General features: G+C 46.0%; 1 protein-coding gene across 9 annotated transcripts in view; it reads left to right on the top strand.

Moving 5' to 3' along the window:
• Positions 1-18673, top strand: part of WNK2 (WNK lysine deficient protein kinase 2) — a 96092-nt gene extending 77419 nt beyond the window's left edge. For 4 of the 9 annotated variants that reach the window (XM_066558215.1, XM_066558212.1, XM_066558213.1 and 1 more), the window contains 3 exons: positions 838-882; positions 2365-2618; positions 9619-11864. In XM_066558215.1, the coding sequence (XP_066414312.1) occupies positions 838-882; positions 2365-2618; positions 9619-9966 (647 nt within the window). In that variant the 3' untranslated portion in view covers positions 9967-11864. Of the gene's footprint in view, positions 1-837; positions 883-2364; positions 2619-9618; positions 11865-17508 lie in introns of those variants that run through there. The other 5 variants (XM_066558217.1, XM_066558216.1, XM_066558218.1 and 2 more) reach the window with 4 other exon arrangements.
• Positions 18674-20008: the final 1335 nt, after the last annotated feature.

Below are 20008 nucleotides of genomic sequence, written 5' to 3'. Positions count from 1 at the left end.
CACCCAAATAGCAACGGTGCCAATGTCTGGCAAGATCTGACAGTCGAGTCGGGGTCTCGGCACACTTCTGGCACTCTGCTATCTATCAATAGACTGTAAAATCATAATGAATGATGGAACAAGACAATAATGAAAAAAACAAGTAGTTTAGTTAAATTAAAACTTGGCTACCCTGACGGATTATTTTTCTGCACTTGGACAAGGCATAGGAGAAGCTCATTCACAGTTCCATTCAATTGAAGTTCAGAGTCTCACATTTAGACACAAATCCTACAAATATACTATTTGGAAACAATTGGCCTCAGACCTGCAGAACAATGTATCTTTTTGGACTCGTAAAACAAGATTTTTAGGGTTGTTTTATGGTTTGTCTTTGCAGCCAGACTAGCTTGACTTGTTCCTGAAAGCATTTTTGGCCTCCAATCACAAACTAAATTGACATTATTTCCTGCATTAATAGGAAACAAATCAAAACCTTCTATTAGGAAGCCAAGGCAATTTGGGAAAAAAAAAAAAAAAAGGAAAATAAAATCAATTAAAAAAAATTTAAAACCAACCAACCAAAAAAAACCCAAACAAATGCATCTTTAAGTCATGAGCCCTTGCTTTTGGCATGTTGTGGTACTTCCCAAAGCTTTTGAATGGCTGCACATTAAGAAAGGTTTGAGCTGTCCAGTTATTTAGGCTTCCTTTACTCACCTGAACTGCTGACTTTGTCTGTCCTTTCTTGCATAATAACTACTTTCTGATTGCTTAAAAGTACAGAAGCTTGTCCATCTGATTTGTTGTGTTTAGTCTTACCTAATTCTGTGTGTCTTGTATTGTTTTACCTTGTAGGGTCCACCTTGAAACGACTATGTCTAGGCAAAGATCACAGTAGTAGTAACTATCCCGTTTTTGTTTCTCAGTATTTCCTTCATGGCATGGGATGTTCTTTGCTTTTTTATTATTATTTTTTACTAAAAGCTAATTGTTTAATAACTAGAGCTGATGCACTTACCAGAAGCTAGACTATAAATTGTGATACTTTGAGAGTAATGCATGTGCTATGATGTCTTGGGAACCTTGCATGCTGCAAGAGAGTCGTGGTGTTCTGTGTGTGAGACCGTGCACGCATGCGGCCAGGGAACTGGGTCCAGTGTCTGTCTCTGAAATACACACCTCTATATGACTGCAGTTCTCTGCTGGAGGAATTGATAGCTTAAAACCACTCCAGCCCCCTTGAGCTGCATGAAATATTAAACACCAATTGAAGAGCTTTCTTCTAAAAATCTTTACTTTTCTCACTTTTACCCCAAGTGAAGGAAAAGGAATTGAGCAGTATTCGCTTAGAAGTGACATTGCAGGTTGAATGCATGATCATTTAAAGGTTATTAATGTATTTTATATAACTGTAGGACTAATTAGTGTACTTGGTTTCATTGGCTGGTAACTGATTAACAGAGAAAATATTCCATGTTCATGTTTGCTTATACAATCATTTTACTACAGTTCTATGAACTTTTTGCTTGGAGAGATGGTCTTTATTTCCAATCTTTAGCTGTCTCAAGTATGTTAGCTGAGAAGTTACTTTACATTTTCTGCTTAGGTCAAACTCAGACTCCTTCAGTTGCAGTGCCCTGCTGAGCTTGCTGTGTCAGACTTGTAGTAACTAAGCAGAAAAAGGGCAGAATTTTTTTTTTTACTAGTTCTTCTAGAAAGAAGTGAACATACAGAATTAAATCTCTATCAGTACTCTTCCTGACTGCTTTTATCTATACCAAAAGTTCTCTATCTTTGTCTCAACCAGTCACCCTGCCCACTACAGCCTCTCTCCTCTCTCTTCTATACTTTCATGGTCCTGATGGGGTTTTTTCCCCCAAAATACACAAATAGCCATGTGAATGGTCCTGGCATCATCGAGAGAGGTGGTGGGCTCCCAGAGGAGCAGGAACCAGTCCTGCCTGTAACCTCTGTGACAATAACATTTTTCCAGGAGGACAGTAAACTTAGGCAAGTGAAATAAATGGTAAATTAATTTTATAAATGCTTGCAATGTTAGCAATACATCCCACCTCCCTCTTCCTCATGGTAGTGTCTGAGGAGATGTTGTATGGGATGTCAGCTTTATGGGGCTGCATTCCTGGCTTCAGTCCCTGTCCCTAATTTCACCCAAGACAAATTAGTAGCCAAGGTAACATGATGTGATAGAAAATGCAAACCCATTGGACTTGGACCATTTCTTTAAGCAAAGGTGTTCTGCAGCCAGGAGGGGGAGGGTTAGAAATCCGAAAAGCCACCACTAGAGTGGCAGTAGGTGAGAAGGGGTTTGAGCTGCAGAGATAAGGCAGAGACACCATCTCAGCTCTCTGTGTGATTTTCCAGGATCCTCGACCAACAGCCTGGTGACATGTCCTGAGCCCCTCCCGCAGTCGACGTTGCAGGTTCAGGCCAACAACAGTAACAACAAGAAAGGGACGTTCACAGATGACCTGCACAAGCTGGTGGACCAGTGGACGAGCAAAACTGTTGGAGCTGCACAGACAAAACCTTCTTTAAACCAACTGAAGCAGAACCAAAAAAGGCAAGACATGGAGCCAAAGGCTAACCCCATGCAAATGCAGAATGAGACATGTGGAGTAAGTGGCCCTCCTTGAAGGACATACCTTTTGCTATGTGTCTGACAGCCTTTGCAGAACTCAGATGTGGAGGAGGACATAGACTAAAATTACTCCAGATAAATGCTTTCTATAAATGTCCAGATCTTTTCATTCAGCACTAAATCAATTTTTTTTTAATTGTCCTTTGGAATAATCTTAAGGGATATATGGGCAGCAATATATATATAAATATTTATTTTAAAATTCCAAACTGCTTATTAACAGCGATGCAGAGCAATACTCCTATCATTATCATCTGTTGCTCAACTTCAGTTTCAGCTATTAGTAAAGTTTCTTTTTGATGTTTAATATTAACTTTCCTTGGAACAGGGACTGGTGGCTCTGTGGTTGGGAGCCATTGTTTGAGTGGAATTGGAGTGAGTTCTGTGCTGGGAGAGGGGACAGCTGGGAGGGTGCTGACCCTTGCCTTTTGGACAATACCATCCTCAAAAATGCTGTCAAAGTATCCTACAACAAATAAGGAACTGGAAAGCCCCCATTGGTCCCTTTCTGTTCTCAGCAGCAGGACAAAGCCATTGCAGGTGCATCATGTCTGCATTCAGTGCTGCTGAGGGCTGATACAGAGGCAGCACAGCAAGAAATGAGCACGTGTCCAGAATCCTAGTTCACCATTCTGGCCCACCCTGGTCTGGGTTTTCAAATCTCCTCACTAGTTGGAAAGTAATTTGACTAGTAATTTGACTGGTAATTTTTGCTGGGTTCATTTTCTTGGAAGACTGCAAATTGAGCCAAAATAGAGGAAAATATCAGTGAGGAGCTGTTTTGTAATCCCCTAAAAGCAAGAGAACTAGATCTGGATAGCAAACCACTGCCTTTTTGGGATGTAGAAGGAAAAAGTCCTGCAGCAGTAGTAGCTCTGTAGCTGTTGGTGAGGTGAAATGTACCAAAGCAGGAACCTCACCAGTACATCTGCTTTGGTACCTGCTGCTTCTTGAGTCAGTAAATAATCCTTTTGCTCAGTAATGCTTTAACCAGCTCAGGAGTAAGCAATGTCTACTTAAGACCCTTAACAGTTTTCATAAAATAAGTCAAAGTTGGTGCTAGTAAACCCAAACTAAAGATGTCCATAACGAGGCAGGGAGGGCACAGATTTTGTTACGTCACTTCTTACTTTCTTTTGATGCACTTTTTGCAGCATTTTGGTCTCTTTCCCCTGAGACTGCTGCAGAAGTTTGAAGTATGTGGATGTTTTGCCCACCTGTATCTCTGGAGAAATGAGTGGTTATTTTACATATTTAAATCATCTGTCACTATCAATTTAGGGTTAATTTTACCTCCTGCAGTTTGGTGTCTCTGTCTCGAAGCCTGTGGAGAAAGCAGTGTGTCACTGTGAGAGCAACAGGAATGTTCCTATCTCAGTAGACTGGGTCTTAGAGGGTTTGTGTCTTTCTCAACCATGGCAGTTGTTCCAGGGAATCAGCAAAGCTGACTGAAGTTTTTTGGAGGTGATTTACTAGGAGCATGGAGAGGTTGGGATTCCCTGCTCTTCATTTTGCATTGTTCCTTGTTGTGTGGAGGAGTGGCATCAGCTGGAGCCCTGGGGTGGGTGAGACCTGGGGTGGTTTGGGGCATGAAGTCCTTGTAAGGACCATGCTGGCTGCAGCAGAGATGCAAGGGCAGATGGCAAACACTGCTGGTGTGCTTTTTGTTGAGTGTTTTGGCCACAAAGATGGCACAGGATGCTGCAGGTGGCAGGTATGATATACAAGAGTTTGACAGGGGTTGGTTTTGGAGTTCAGCATTGTTTTGCTGTTTGTACCCTCTGAAATTGGCCCTAACTGGAAAATTGAAGTTGAGGGAGAAGAGGGCTGCATGGTGTTGGAGAGAAATAGCCAAAGGAGGAGGAAGGGAGCAGCATGAGAGAACTCCTAGTGTGGACAGCTGGACAAGTAACCTGTGTATCGGAGGGATGAGCTCCATGGGGAGATGGCCTTGTGGTGAATCACAGCTGAGTCAACTGGAAAGACAAAAAGAACTTGGGAAATCACATAAAGGATGGAAAAAATAGCTTTCCAAGAGAGAGAGAATCTGAAGCTCAGGATGTACTTCAGTTCATCTGGTAACACCGTGTTTTGTCACCTCTTTTGATCAAAAATGCCTTTGCAAGAAAAGAATAAGGATTTCCAGCCCATCAGAGAAAGTTATAAGGTTTTATGTTGGAAATAAAGGCTGGATAAGTAGGAAACAAGGTCATTCTTATGCTTTTTGTGTTTTTTTTTTAACTGGAACAAACTAGTACAGAGTTGTTAGGGTGGGCTGTCTCACATGGGCTTAGTTTTGGGAAAAGTGGTCCCTTGTGATAGTCACAAATGAGGGGCTGGGGCTGGCAGGATTTGTACCTTCACTTCTGCCTTGTCTCTGGGGATTATTGTAAAGAGAAATGCCTCCCTAAAGGGTTTCATACAGGAGTAGGAGTGAAGGGAGTTGTCCCACAATGAAAAATACATTAAACAAGCAAACAAAAAAACCCAAAATGTTATCTATACATTTAAATAGAAAAATACATTTTTTATTTTAAAATTTTTTCTTCCTGTTCACCTACTGTTATAAATATGCAGGGCAGTTGTGTGGCTGACTCAAACAAAATCTTCTCTTTCCCCCTGGAACAGAGGACTCACTTCCCTGAGTTATCTCTTTTTTACTCAAGACTCCTTCTACCACTAGCAGCAAATTGTTTGCTGTGAATAAAATATATTCTTTTTTAACTAAGTGAAAGCTACTCTTTAAGGCTGGAAATAGAAGAGAAACTGGTAGTGTGTTAAATAAGAGTGAGTGGTTTTCTTTTCATCCTCTGCCATCAGAAGTGTAGACAGCAATAATGTAATTGGCATGTAAAGGAAAACTTCACATTCTGCTTTGTTTCTATGGAAGTTACCAGTCCATTTGCCTGCAAATCCTGGTTGATCGTATTAGAAATCTGGGGGAGACCTTTCATAGGGGGAGGAGCCTTCATACATTTGTGTCACAGGAGCATTGAAATGTACCTTTTCAAATGGCTTTGTGAAGCATGTAAATGCAGGTAGATTCTCAGCAGCAGCAGTTTGAAATGCAGTAGGAAATATTAGAACCGAGGTCAAACTGCCTGAGTGATTTCTCTATGTGATCTTTGTGAAGATATGATGAAATAATCATTTTTACAGGTATTTTGGTTAGCATTAGTCAAGAAATAAGTTTAGGAATATGAGCTGCCTTCTGTGCAAAGAATACTGAATATTGTGTACTTAAAGACACTCTTTGGAGATGCCTGAGAATGAAGGGCTTGCCAAAAATGTTTTCTATTCTCCATGCTATGTGTAGCTCCACGGGTTTTACAGGAAAAACATCACCTCCAAAAAGGCTGAAACATGTTCCCCGTGCATAGTGAGGTTGTTTCTGAAAACACACAGGTCTGTGTCACTGGGTGATGGGAGCTGGGGGCTTGGACACCTTCAGCAGCATCTGAACCTCTGCTGGCATTTCCTGACTCATGGGCTTGGGTGTGCTGCTGGGAGCAGCCAGGCTGGACATGGCCACGATGCCAAACCCATGCCGTAGCCCCTTCCCTGTGTCTTCCCTCTCTGTTGGATTGGGAAAATAATAAAAAATGAATCTGTATTTGGAACTATTCAACACTGCCTTGGTCTGAATAGTTTTCCAGGGAATTGGAAAAGCACACACACATCTCTTCAGGAGTGCCTAAAAGCTTTGGGGTTTCAACAAACTAGGCAGAAGTGATAAAAGAGATATCCACCTCTTTTATAATCCTTACCAGCTCATGTTGGCAGCCAGCTCTGAGTCTGCCCTGTGACTCAGTTTTGTTTCAGCAATAGCTGGTCCATACAGAAGGAAAACACTGATGCTAATGGGGTAGCCAGCAAAAGAAAAATTGTCTAAATCCTGCCTTTTCAAATGGGTTGTGATAGTTATGGTTAGCTTTCACAACAGAATTACCTGGTTTCCTCTGTTCTGATATAAATCTAGAAGTATTTATGGTGTTGGTATGTCACACCCAGTGCTTGGCTGTGTAGTTTGACTGTACTGGAGCTGTAAGTATCACTGGGGGTAGTAGCACTTTGAGGTTTGCCTGATAGAGCACAGGAAAAATTATAACAAGTCCAAACAACAGATTTGGGGTATTTGAACTACCCTAGTCTTTGTCTTGTGACGTTTATCCATTTTTACCATTGTTTTCTGGTATGTTTTTTCTGTGTATGTATTACTCTTGTTTTCTAAATGAGTTTGTGCGATTATTTGGGGGAAGGGGAATAAACAGCCACAAAGGAAAAACTGCCAGGAGAAGTCTGGTGTGGAGGAAGCAGGAGCTGGTGGCTGGTACCTGCAGGGACCTGTGCAGGTGCTCAGAGCAGAGGTTTGTCAGTGCAGGGAGAGTTGGGTGCATGCAGGTGAGGTGGCACGAGCAGAGGTGTGAGGGTGGCAGGTGAAGGTGCCACTGTCTCTCTTGGCTCAGTGAGTTCCTAGCTTCAGCAGAGGAGCCTAGTGAAGATGTAGAGGGGAAGAGCTTCCCTTCCTACCCATATGACACATGGCACCCTGCTCTCCTGAGACCCCACCCTCAGGACTGCCTGCAGGTCTGGGGTCCTGAGCACAGGGAGGCCCTGGGGATGCTGTGAGGGCTAGAGCTGGCCAGGCAGGTGTGACAGGAGCCCACGTGGGCTCTCAGCTGTGCTGGGGACCATCACCCCTGGCAGCTCGGGCTCCTCCTCAGGTGAACCCCTGACCATGGACACAGCACTGTGCAGCACAGGGGCATCCCTGGCTGTCATATCACATCAGCCTGGCTGGTTTGAGATGCTGAGCCAGTCCTGTTCAGGGCTGTGCTGTGATCCCAGCAGAGCGATGCACAAACCTCTTTCATCAGTGCCTGAATGTCCATCTGCTGCCCTTTGAACAGGACCAGCAAAGGGACTTGCAGTCTTATGGCTTTCCTGGAGCTAGGAAATCCACAGCTTTGGGGCTGCTTTTCTGGCATATGTTAATTCTGATGTTTCAGTCAGCACCTCCATGCAGGAATTAATGGGATGTGTGGGCCTCCATCAGTGTTGAGTCATCAGAACTGGTTAAAAAGGTGGTGGTTAAAAAAGGCCGTACCCAAGAGGCTCCTACCAAGGGAAAGATGCAAGAACCGGGTGCCATGGCTCTTAAAGTATGTATTTAGCTCAGTTGAAGCATAGGAGGAAGGTAGAGGAAGCAAAGTTAAACCATTGACGTGTGTTTGTCGTGACATTGTCAGGTTTAATGTGTATGTGTAATGTTGGGTTTGGGGCATGACAGTTTTTTTCTGGTCACACATCTGTAGCATTAAATGCAGCCACTGCTTTACTGAGGAATTCAGCTGAGAAGGAAAAAGTTCAGAACTGGAATGAGTCAGATTTCTCAGGACTTTAAAGGAGCTGAAAATAAGGTTTTTCAAATTAATTTTAAAAAGGGCAAAAATGTAACCTCACATTTTTAGTGCCACTGAGTAATCTCTTGCTAGTACAGTCCAACTCCTGGCCCTTCACAGGGCACCCCAACAGCCCCACACATGCCTGAGAGCATTGTCCAAAATGCAGCATTTTCACAAACATCTGTTGGCATTCCTCACAGGTGCTTAGTTCAGTGGAAACCACCATTTTGAGGATGCTAAAACAATAATCTAATAACAGCATACAGAAATCTGCAGGTCTTAAAAATATATCCTTGATTCCTCTGTTTCTTGTTCTTTGGTTTCTGTTAATTTTGGTGAGGTTTTTAACATTGTTGGTGTTAAATTCATGATCCTGAAGCATCTCCTTCAGTTCAATGTTCACTATCAGATTCAGGTTTCAGGTGAGAATGAGAGACAGGGAAGTGAAGGAGAGCATCAAGTAGTCCTGTATTTTTCTAAAATTGCCCTTAGAACAGAGGTTAATGCCCCAAAGTAGGACATCCTGGTGTCATTGCAATTTTTATTGTTAATTGAGAAGAAAAATTAAAATCACAAGCATGGAGTAAGCATCCCACACAACCTTAGACATATATTCATTTTTTCTGCTGAAATTTCACCTTCACACCAGTTTTATCAATTGAATGTGAACTATCACATTGATGGGAGACTCCCAGAATTAAATAACACCCTTTTTTCTTTATGCCATAAATAGATGGCCTGGTGGGAGCCCTGGCAGGGAGCTGTGAATTCTGTGACATGAAAAATGTAATAAAATGCTGCAGTCATTTGGGGTAGCAGCAGTTCCCATGGTGTCATGCAGGATGGAGTGTGTAATTTGGGAAGCTCTGCCATCCCATCTTGAGGGAGGAGCGCTCTTTCTCTGCCCCTCGCATGCCAAAGCTGAATAATTGAAGTTTATGTTAATAGAATTTTAGAAAACCGTCTGGAATTGGTCCTGGCAGCCCATGAGGCAGAGCAACCCTGCTGTGTCCTCACTGGCTTTGCCTCACCTGGCACGACCAGCAGCAGCGCCAGGCAGCGAGCCACTGTGAGAGGTCTCCTGCCACCCTCAGCTCCCTGCGGCTGGGTGAAACAATTTTGTACAGAAATAAGGGCTGGAATTTTTAAAGTTCTTTTGAGGCTGGCTGGTAGAGCATGGGATTTGGGTTAATTCTGCATTTAGTGAAGTTTATTTACTTTCATGCACAAGTTAACATTGAGTTCCTTTGGACATGTGAGGGTGTTAATTTTCACTTGTTTAATGATGCTTCCTGTCTTTTTAAACAATGAAGTTATATTGAGGTAACTTTCCCCTCTGCCTCATATCAGCCTTTTCTATTAAATTCCAAATATTGTCTTTAAAAAACAAAAACAAAACCCAATCCCCCAACAAAAGTATAAAAGGAAAAAAGAAATGAGCCCAAAAGAAAGCCCCAAGGACACTGTGGCACCCCTGAGCCTGTGCCCGCAGCTGCCCCAGGGCCCGGCGTTGGGCTGACATGGGGAGAGCAGTGCCCTGTAGCAACACTTGTTGTGTTTCTCTTTTTGTAGGTAAGTTCGGTAAGGACGGGACTGGGGAGCAAGTGCCCCGTTCCAGTGGCTTGCCCCATGCCCACAGGATTAGCTCCTGGAGCTGCGCCATCCCTGCCAGTGCCCGTGCCAGGGCCCGCCCTGGCCGGCGCCGTGCCGCCATACGTGATGCCTCTCTGTCAGTACGGAGCCGTGTTCCCCTCACCCGTGTACGGAGTGCCGTGGCCGGGCCCGGTGGCGCAGCCGGGGCTGGTCCGAGGGCCTGGCATCGTGCGCTTCTCGCCGCTGGGCCGGACCTGCCTGCGCATGTACCCGGTGCCGCTGCAGCGCCCGGCCCGGCCCGCCAGCCCGCGGCTGCGCATGACCTAGCGTGGGACCCTGCCACGGGACCCTGCCACAGTGACCCTCCCACTGAGACTCTGCCATGGGCACCTTGACACGGCTGACCCTGTCAGTGGATGGCCTTGCCGTGGGTGACCCTGCCCTGGGTCCCGGTGGTTGTGATGCCGTCACGTTGGAGTGTTTGCTCTGTACATGCCGTGGTCTGTGTGGGATGGGGTGGGGCCCGGGGCACAGCCATACACTGCATCAGCAATCACTGTGAGGCGGCGTCACCACAGATCATTTGCTGTCAAGGCAATACCTGCTTCTGTCCCATTGCTGAAGACACTTTATTCCTTGTGTTCCATTTCACACTTGTGATCCTTAACATCATTGTACTTGAATTGATAATTAGCAAATTGTACTAACCCTGCAGGAGTTCAGTGCCTTGAATCTCAGCTTTCCAGTCCCAGCTGGAAAGAGATGTACAATTATTTGAAAGGTGTATTTTATTTACAATCTGCTTGTGAGTTGGAGGTCTTTTTATTTGCAAAGATATTGCAGGTTTACAGTTGATGTTCCTCATCAGTTTCATTCTGCTGTAAATGCTTTGTTTTTATTCATGGGTTGAATTTTCACTTCTGAAGCTTTTAGAAATAAGAATTGTGAGGTGAGGTTTGTTTGACATGCTTGTTTGATGCACTGATCGTAAAATTGTTGGTGTTTGTACAAGAAGTAGTGAAGTGTACATTGTAATGTAGGAGCATTTACAGAGTGATCTAAGGAAGGTGTATATGAGGTCAGGGGAACAGCTTCAGGCAGCGCTCTCCCTTCTCCTCCCCAGCCTGTGGTAAAGTCATTGTAGATGACGACTTAATTCTGTAATGGGCAGCAAATGCTGTTTTCCTCTGGATCAGCAGCACGTTGGATTTCATTTCCTTTCCCTATGTTGTGCTTTTATAATTTAGTTAAATCACAAGCTCATGCATGTTCCAGAAGTGAGGACAAGTAATGGAGCTGTTGATTCTAGCAGACCATATCTGCAGGTGGCTGTGAGCCCCCTGTGAGCAGAGCACATTTTGGGTTCTGCTCTGGCCACTGTACTTGAGGGCGATGTCTGCTCCTTGGTGTGCCAGCTGTGTTCATGCTAAAACAGAATAAAAATGTGAAGCTGTTCTTTTTCATATCTGACACTTCAAATTTGGTGTCTCACCGCCTTCTGTTTGGATTTTTTTTTAATTTATTTATATATTTATCTTTGTTTTTACCCAAGTTTGCACTCCAGGTGGCACGGACACCTCTCTCCTGTTCGAAAGTTGCTTTTTTCCTATTTTACTGTGCATAGAGCCTCCACCTGCACCTAGTGTAAAGGCACAAGGTAACCACTAGAGCTGGTTTGCCATGGTAAGTCTCCTTCCTTCCCTGAGCACTATGGGCAGCATTACAGGCACAGGACCCAGGTGTGGCCATACCCAAAGGCCCCACAACGACATTTTGTAGCCCTCTGCTGAGGGGCAGAGATGTCCTGTGCTGCCAAGCTGTGAATTGTATAGTTCTATTGTACTTCAAGCATTTTACCTGTCTAAATTACTTTGTTTGTACCCTTTGAATATATTATTCCATCAATTCAGTTAGAATTGAATTTTATAGACAATTATGCAGAGTCTTCTGCCTGGGCAAAATACTTACTGCAGTAAGAGATTTCTGTTCTCTGTACCATGTATCTTTAATTTGTTTGGGTTTTTTAGATTCATGTCGGTATGCTTCATGAGCAAACATGGAAAATATGTTCTCACACCGGGTTCCCTTCGGCTCACACTGAATCCTACAGTTTATGTTGCTATTGCCTGTATAGTCCATCCCTTGTATACTGACGAAGTCAGTGGCACTAAAAGTCCCAAGAAATTGTATAGATTAAAAAAAAATAAACATTTTGTGCTTGAAAATGGTGTGAAAAACCCAGTGTTTTCCTAAAACATAGAGCAGTGTCAATTTCCAGCTGTTCCAGGTAATTCTGTGTTTGTTTTCCAGACTCGTTCTTGTCCCTGGATTGTGTAGCAGGAGCAGATGTGGTGCCTCCGGCAGTTGTTGGGTGCTCCCCACAGCAGTGCCCAGTGTGTGTGCTGGCGCCTCGGGGCACCGAGCCCTGAGCCCTACCTGGGGCTGGGCTCTGCACAGCAGAGGGGCTGCAGCCTCAGCTGGTTCCTTTGAGCACATGGCTCCCTTGGGGCTGCTGGTGCTGCTCATGAGGATGCTCGCTTTGGTAGGTGGGAAAGAGGCCCATGAACTCTCTCCTGAGCTGCAAACACTAGGGAACCCCTTCTGAAGGATCCTGTCATCATTTCGGTGGGAGGAACTCAGTCCTGTTGCCAGCACCCTCTTGGCAGTCACCATCACTGAGTGAGGCTGCAGGAGAAATGAGAGAAGGGCATGCAGGTGTGACAACTCCTGCTTCTGTCTCCATGTGGCTTTGCTGTCTGTGCTGTGTTGGTTGGGAAGTCTCTGGTCCACGCTGGCTCCCGTCTGCCCCACGGTGGCTGCGTTGCATGGCTGTGCTCCCGGGAGAGGCGGGGTGGCTGGGGAGCAGGGCATGGATGCACCTTCCAGGGCCTTGGGGGGTGTGCACCTGCCTGTTGCACTGGGGCCAAGCAGGAGCTCAGAATGTGTTGCTGGCATTGTCGTACTCATGATTTTTAATTTCCTGATGGCCCTCTTGGCTGCAGCTCTTCTGGCTGTTCACTTCAAGCCATGGTTTTTTTGCCCTCGGCTGTGAGGATTGTGTCACAGGGTGCTTTGACCTAGGTGGCAATAAAGCAAATGACATGAGATTAAATAAATGGAGCAACTTCTTGAGCAAAAGGTGAGCCAAGAGTAAGACAGAACTGAGGGGTCCATACTGCACCTAAAAAGATCCCCTACAGATCCCAGAACTGAACTTGTTTTATTCCTGACTGAATATTGCTTAAACATGCAGCAAATGGGTCAAACCTGCTGGTAGAATTCCTGGCCTTGCTGGTTCCAGTCCTGCATGTCCTGTAGCTCTGCCATCACCCAACATTCCCAGCCAGCACTGTGCTGCAGGGACATGTGGGAAGTCAGCACAGAGCTCAGATACCAGGTTTCAATGAGGGAGCTCACAGATCCTCTGATTTTCAGTCTTTCAGTTATATAAATTTAATACAAATCTTGAAAAAATGCTTAACCCCCATAGTCACCCACCCAGCAGTGGGAAATTTTGCAGTTTTCAGTTTGGGAAGTTAGGAAAATGGTTGAAGTTTGCCTGTGTGCCTTTCATTTGGCCTTCTGATTGTCTTATGTGGTGATGGAGTATCTTAATGCATGACCGCATCCTGCTTTCCCACTGCATTCCCAACTTGCTTGGAGTAAGACTGGACATGGAGAGGAGCTGCTGCCATTGGCACTGCTCATCTGCCACCTGGGATGCAAGGCTGGGCACTGGAGATGGCAGGGAGAAACACTGCCGGGTTTAAGGCTCTTTTGCAAATCTGGATCCAACCTCCCTGGAGCAGATTTCACTCAAAAGAATGATGCAGCACTGGCCCTTGCAGATTGTTTGCATGTTTAACTCTGGTCTCCAGTCCACAACTTGGAAGAGGGAATATTTTTAAAAATCCTTTAGAAAAGAAAAAAAAATGTTTGAGAAGTTCATTTAAAGAGGAAATGTTGCCCAGAGCAGCTGTGGCTGCCCCTGGATCCCTGGAAAGGATCCTGTCCAAGGCCATGTTTGGATGGGGCTTGTAGCAACCTGGGATAGTGGAAGGTGTCTCTGCCCAGGACAAGGAGTGGGATGAGATGGGCTTTAAGGTCCCTTCCAACTCAAACCATTCTGGGACTCTGTGATTACTTAACCATTACTCCATATCTGTCTTTACACTGCTCTGTTTGTGCCTTCTACTTTTCTCTGAAATCTTTGACATTAGCTGAGGGCAAGACAAGGAACTGAATGGGTGAGGTGTGGCGTTCTCTGTGCTCCTGCAGAGTTACTTGTGTTGGGAACAGGGTGCCAAGAGACAGGATTCCTGAAATGAGCTTCTTCCTCCAGGGAAGAAGCTGTTTGGTGTTTGTGGAAGGAAATCACTAATACTTTGAATCATTAGTTTAACTTGGCTTTGCCAATGGTAGCTCTTTCCCTTCAAGCCTTTTTCATAATCCCAGTGCATTACTGTCAAGTCTGGGAACATGCAGAATTTTTCCAGAGAAGCCCCATGGATGTTTTTTGAGTTTGTGTTGATTGTTTGGTTTGCATGTGTTTGAGCAGGAAAAACATCTGTCTTCACATATGCCTTGGAAGTTGGCTTTAGGGAATTGTAACCAGAAGTCTCCTTCTAAAATTTATGTGATGTCAGTATTGCTTTCCCTGTCATCCCCACTCCCCCCACCACCTACACTGCAATGAAGGAAAAGGTTCAAGGCTTTTGGAGTGAGATCGATGTTTAATCATCAGATAGCAGCTATTATGGCAAAAGCTTGCTTTGTTTTCTGCCTTGCTGCCAGCTAGTTCCCCTCAAGTTTTCCATGGATGCTGTTGAAACTGTTGGCTCAGAGACAGTCACACATGAAACAGTTTCTGACTGTGTGTCATGTGCAGTAAGGTTTCCTTGCCTTCTCCAATTCTTCCTCTGCCCTCCTCTGTCCTGATTTTGGGTGATTTGTGTGGAGTAGAGTGGGCATGGTCTCTCTACAGAGCTTTCGACAGGGAGTTCACACTCTTCTTGTCATGGCTGGATGAATGTCTGATATGGGATTGAATTTATAAAACAACAAAACCATGATTGTGTGTTATTTCTGACTATGATCATTCATCATGGATTGAGTCCTTGTGGATCACCTCAGTGGTTCGTGGTGTTGGGCACCTGGCTGGTGCTTGGGCAGGCTCAGTTTCAGTGGAGCTGTCTGATGTGCTGACCTCTGTTATTATTTTATCCCCGACAGCCAGTTTCCTGTCTGTATACCCCAGAAATGAACCCAGTTTGTTGATCTGGTGGGAATTGTGCTGTGACTCATGTGTGTGCCTTTTAGCAGGGGCAACATTTCTGGCTGTGGAGTGATCCCTGTAGATTCAGCAGGACAGGGATGCTCCAGCCCCAACCATGCTGCTGCCAGGCTCCAGAAGTGCAGTGTAATGAGACAGATTTTAGGGGCTATCAGGCTACAAATTCTGCTTTATGAAGGAATTTGGTGCTCAGAGTGGTCTGGACCTGCTGCACTGCTGACTGTGCGAGCAGTGGCTGTGTGAGCACAGAGATCACTTATACCTCATCCAGGTGGACATCAGTCTTGGACCAGGAGATGGCTGCTGTTGGGAATGATGTGATCCTCTCTCCTCCCTTCTCAGGGGTAGTCGTGTGCTATCAAGGCTGTTTCTGCATATGCTTGGATCTATATTTGATTATCAAACTTTTGTCTTTAAATAATTTTCTCATGCGGACTTTAGGCTCTGCATGGGTCGAGCCTTCAGTCTGCAACACAAAGTCTCAGGAAGCTTTAGGGCTGACCCGGTTACTGTGGAGAAGCTGTTCATAGACAATGCCCTATGATTTGATAAAGTATCTGTTAAAACATGAAATGCTTGTGAGAAGCTCTTGGTTTTTCCAAATCTAGTGAGCAAGGAGCACTTGGATGAATTTCTCCATGCAACAGGATGAATGCATGGTGAATATTGAGCACATTGTTGTAGTCACAAGGCAGAGGGAAAAATTAGGATTGTTTTTTCCCCTCAGAAAGGAGCACATCCCTACACTTTGCCTTTCATGACTGAGGCACCACTTGAGCACCAGCTATGGCACTGTGGCTTTTGAAGAGCTGGGCATGGTGAGAGCCTCTCCAGCCACTCTTCAGGGGTCTTCTCTGAGCCTGTTGCAGTTTTTGTGAGGCATTTAGGGCCCTGACACGTAAAAAAGAAATAACCAGCTGCAGTCCTTTTCAAATGGGGATTCTTCAGGTCTGACATAAAATAGCCCCAAAAAATATTTACACTGGTGTTGTTTTTTTTTTCAATGACTGCAAATAAAGTAAAAGGTTCCTCAGCATTTCTAGTTTGTTTATCAGACTAGACAGACTGAATCTGGTATCTTTGTCTCAGTTAGGCAGCAGCTACAGGGTGTGCCATGGCTGCCTTTTCCCACAGTTCTGCTGTCACCAAGAAAACTCGTGGGTAACTGCACTCCCTGACCTCTCCAGCACTGCTGCCTACCCAGCCTGGGAAAGCTCAGGCTGACTGAGCCTGGAGTAAGAGGTGGGGTTGTTGCCCATGGCTGAGCACCTGTGGGGGTTTGTTTTAGGAGCTAAGTGCCTGGGGAGCTGGCTCTGTTCTGGGTGTTGTGGCTGACCCACTGCTGCCAGATGCTTTTTTCCCACTTACCTGGAGATAGTTAATTTTGTCCTATTTTCCTGGATGAAACTCCATGCCAAATGCTGGTCATCCACCATGAGCAGGTGTTGGGGTGGATCCAGGCAGATCTTCAGAGCTGACAATCAGAAGCTCAGGGAAGAATTATGAGGAAGACATGATTTTCCTTCCCTTAAAAGTAAATTCTTCCTGTGAACAGGCAGAGCAGGCAATACAGGAGGGAGAAAGTTGGGATTGCATCTAGCAAACACAAAGCCCAGACCACAGAGACCCAGCAGGAGCTGTGCCAGATCCTGGCAGTGTCTGCACCGTGCACTGTCCCCAGTGTCCCCTGCCTCCCCCTCCGTTCCCTGCATGAGCTCTGGGCACTTCCCAAAGCTGTCTGCTCCGTCACACCCATCTGTGCTGCCCCTCCACAGCAGCGTGCACGTGTCTGTCTGTCTGTCTGTGGAGCCTGTCTGGGGTGCATGTCCCCCAGCACATCCCCAGCGTGACTGGTGCTTGTGATGGGCGTGTGGTGCTGGCTGGGGGACACGAGGGGACACCCTGTGCTGCTGCTGCTGCCTCAGTGACGCGCTGCTCTCGGCACCTCCCTTGCCTTTTACCCTGCTCCTGTCATTGCTGTGCCCTTCATGTCTGTCCAAGCACCTTCCCCGTGCTCTGCTCCTCTGGCAGCAGATGGATCCCATCCCTGCCGGCGTGGGGCACAGCATCCCAGGGATGCTGCAGGGCGGTCTCTTCCAACCCAACCATTCTGTGATCCTGTGATCCAAGGCTTGACTTGTTTCTTGACAAGGGAGCCAAGCCTGCAGGCGTGAGGAGCTGGTGCCACGACCTGCCCGGGCAATCCCATCCTCCTCTGACACCCGCACACGGCCTCACATCCATCTCCCCTCCTCCCAACAAACTGAGCCAAATGCTGGCTGTCTGCTGCCTCTTTCCATCTCTGCCTCCTGGGAGCCTGGCTCTCCCCCCACAGGAATGAGAACTCTGGTCTGAGGACCCTGTGAGGTGCTCAGGTTCTGCCACCAAAAGAAATGGTTTACACACCTGAGCTCTCAGCACAAGTGCCCGTCTCTGTCCCTGTTTCCAGGGAGTGGGACCAGGAGTGCGCTCTGGCAGCAGCACCTCTCATACACTTGAGGTGCCCCAGCTCACGTGGCCTTTTTGGGTTTGGTTTGGGTTTTCCTAGATGTGAAATCCATATTTTTTTCTTTTAGATTCTGAAAATGAGACCATCAGTGAGTGACACGTGGCCCCCACAGCTACAGTGCCAAGCGCAAGGCCCTGCCGCGGCCAAGGAGGAGGAGGAGGAAGATGGGAAATGATTTATCGTGTGTGAGGAATTCTGTGCTGTTCTGGTCCATTCAACGCTATTTTGTAACTTCTTTCTAATAATTTTTTTATTTATAGTTGGAAATACAAAACTGTTATGCAATAAAAAATAAAGGAGAATTATTTTGGGGGAAAAGGATTTTGTTCCAAATTGTTCCCTTCTGTTGTGAGCCAGGTTTCCGTGAGCAGCAGATGGAGAAGAGGGAGGAGGAGGAAGAGGAGGAGGCACTCCTTCAAATGCTTTTTGTTTCACACAGTTAATTGTCATTTAAGCAATTTTCCAAGTGATAAACTAGGCACGCATACAAGAAAGAGAAGATCCAGTTCCATTTAAATTTCTCACAGTTATTTTTTAAAGATGAGATTCTATTTTAAATCAACTTAAATCAAGTTAAAAACCTCCAGATCCTGCACTGGAGAATGAGTCTGCTTGTCACTTCCCTTTTTACCTCTCTCTTTTTCTCATAGACTGACCAAATTTTCTTGCCAGATTTAAATACAGTCTCAAGTCACTGCTGATTTTAAATGTAAGACTAAAATCCTCCCAAAGATGAATGGGTAATTGGAGCCATTTTTAAGACTCTAAAGTGCCTTCAATGATCTAAACCGATGCAGTGGGGGTTTCTTTCTCTGGGTTCCCTGGCGGTGGGTTTCAGCTGTCTCCTGGACTGAGGTGATGGACAGAGTAGTTCATAGCAATAATCTCATGAGTAACCATTTATCCAAGGATTACTCACCTGGTTTTCAGAAAGCTGGGTTAGCATTGTCCTGAGAAGTGGGAAAATGCTGCTCCTGCTGTTACATTTGGGCCCCAAAATCTCTGCACCCATGGGCCTCCCTTGCTCCTCCTGCATTCCCAGCCCAGGCTGTTCTCACCCTTCTCTTGTTTTTGATACCAGAGCCACAGGAGCCTCCCCTGCCCATCAGCCTCTTGGTACCACCCTCCCTGCAGCTGGAGCCAGCCATTCTTTTTGTTGTTACCTGCTATGTCTGTCTTTTCCAAATCTTGGTTCTAAATAATAAATCTTATTTTGATGCTGTTGTTCCCTATTTCCTTTCCACCGTGGCCCCTCCTATCCACCAGCAGGGATGAGGAGAGCACAGGTGGAGGTACATGTAAAGCTCCAGAACCATTCAAACACTTGGTTAATTCAGAATTTTTAAGCCCCAGGGCCAAAATATACATCTTTATGGTAATTTTCTGCTTCTCTGGGGTGCCTCCTGCCCTGTCCTTTTCTGAGGAGATGGGACGGATCACCTGCATAGGAGCAGGTGCTAGATCATTGCTGGCCTTGGGCTTCCCTGCTCACAGGAGGTACCAACCTCTGTCCCTTCCCTAACTGGGGGGAGAAGGGGGACCCAGGTGAGTGGGGCACCTTCCTGTTTCTCTTTTGGTTGTTCTCTTTTCCCTGGCTGGGAGGGCAATTCCCTGCTGGGTGGGGGGACAGGGGTGTCATGTCCCTGAGGTGCTTCTCCAGGGATGTCACTACTCCAGCGATCATAGAAATAAAACACTGTGCTGTTGTCTCAGATTTTTATTCCCAAGTTTAAAAGATGGTTTTCTCCAGGGAAATCCGTTGCAGGATCTCCTGGGGTCCAGAACTTCCTTCATCAGTTGTTCTGAACATTTTGACTGCTTCTACAGACCCTTAAGCTCCTCCACAGCTGCAGGAAACCAAGGGGCCTCTGTCTCCAGATCAGCATTTTATAAATATTCTATTAATATTCAGATTAAAAATAAGGATTAGCACCAGGATTAAAGCTCAGGAGTGGAAGCTGCGGCAAGCCCTGGCTGGTGGCTGCTCCCCACATCTGCCCAGCCCACCTGGCTTTGGATAATCTCTCCTCTGAAGGACTGCTCCCTCTGGGAGGGTACCCCTGTGTTTGCTGCTTGCTTGATGGTTTGAAGCTGCTGAGGGTCCCTGAGCTCCTCTGGGATGAACCACTGAATGGGATCCTCTAATTCACCCCATTATTCTGTGAGGGGGAACGGGTTTAAACTAAATAAGAAAAAATTTAGATTGGATTCTAAGAAGAAATTGTTCCCTGGCAGGGTAGGGGACCCTGGCACAGGGTGCCCAGAGCAGCTGTGGCTGCCCCTGCATCCCTGGCAGTGCCCAAGGCCAGGTTGGACAGGGCTTGGAGCAGCCTGGGACAGTGGGAGGTGTCCCTGCCCATGGCATGGGAGTAAAAGGATGGCTTGTAAAGTCCCTTTCAACCCAACCCATCCCAGGATTCTGTGGTCCCAATATTTCATCCCAGCCTCCCTGCTGGAGAAGAAGGGATGTTAGTACTGGGGGTTTATGGCAATGGAAGGAAATTCTTGCAAATGTTGAAAGCACAGCTCAGTTCCCTGCAACTTCAGGGGCTGCTGAAGCAGCGAAG

The sequence above is a fragment of the Molothrus aeneus genome, chromosome 12 (genome assembly GCF_037042795.1).
Source record: "Molothrus aeneus isolate 106 chromosome 12, BPBGC_Maene_1.0, whole genome shotgun sequence".
NCBI lineage: Eukaryota > Metazoa > Chordata > Aves > Passeriformes > Icteridae > Molothrus > Molothrus aeneus.
This window is presented reverse-complemented; position numbering and strand designations above follow the sequence as displayed.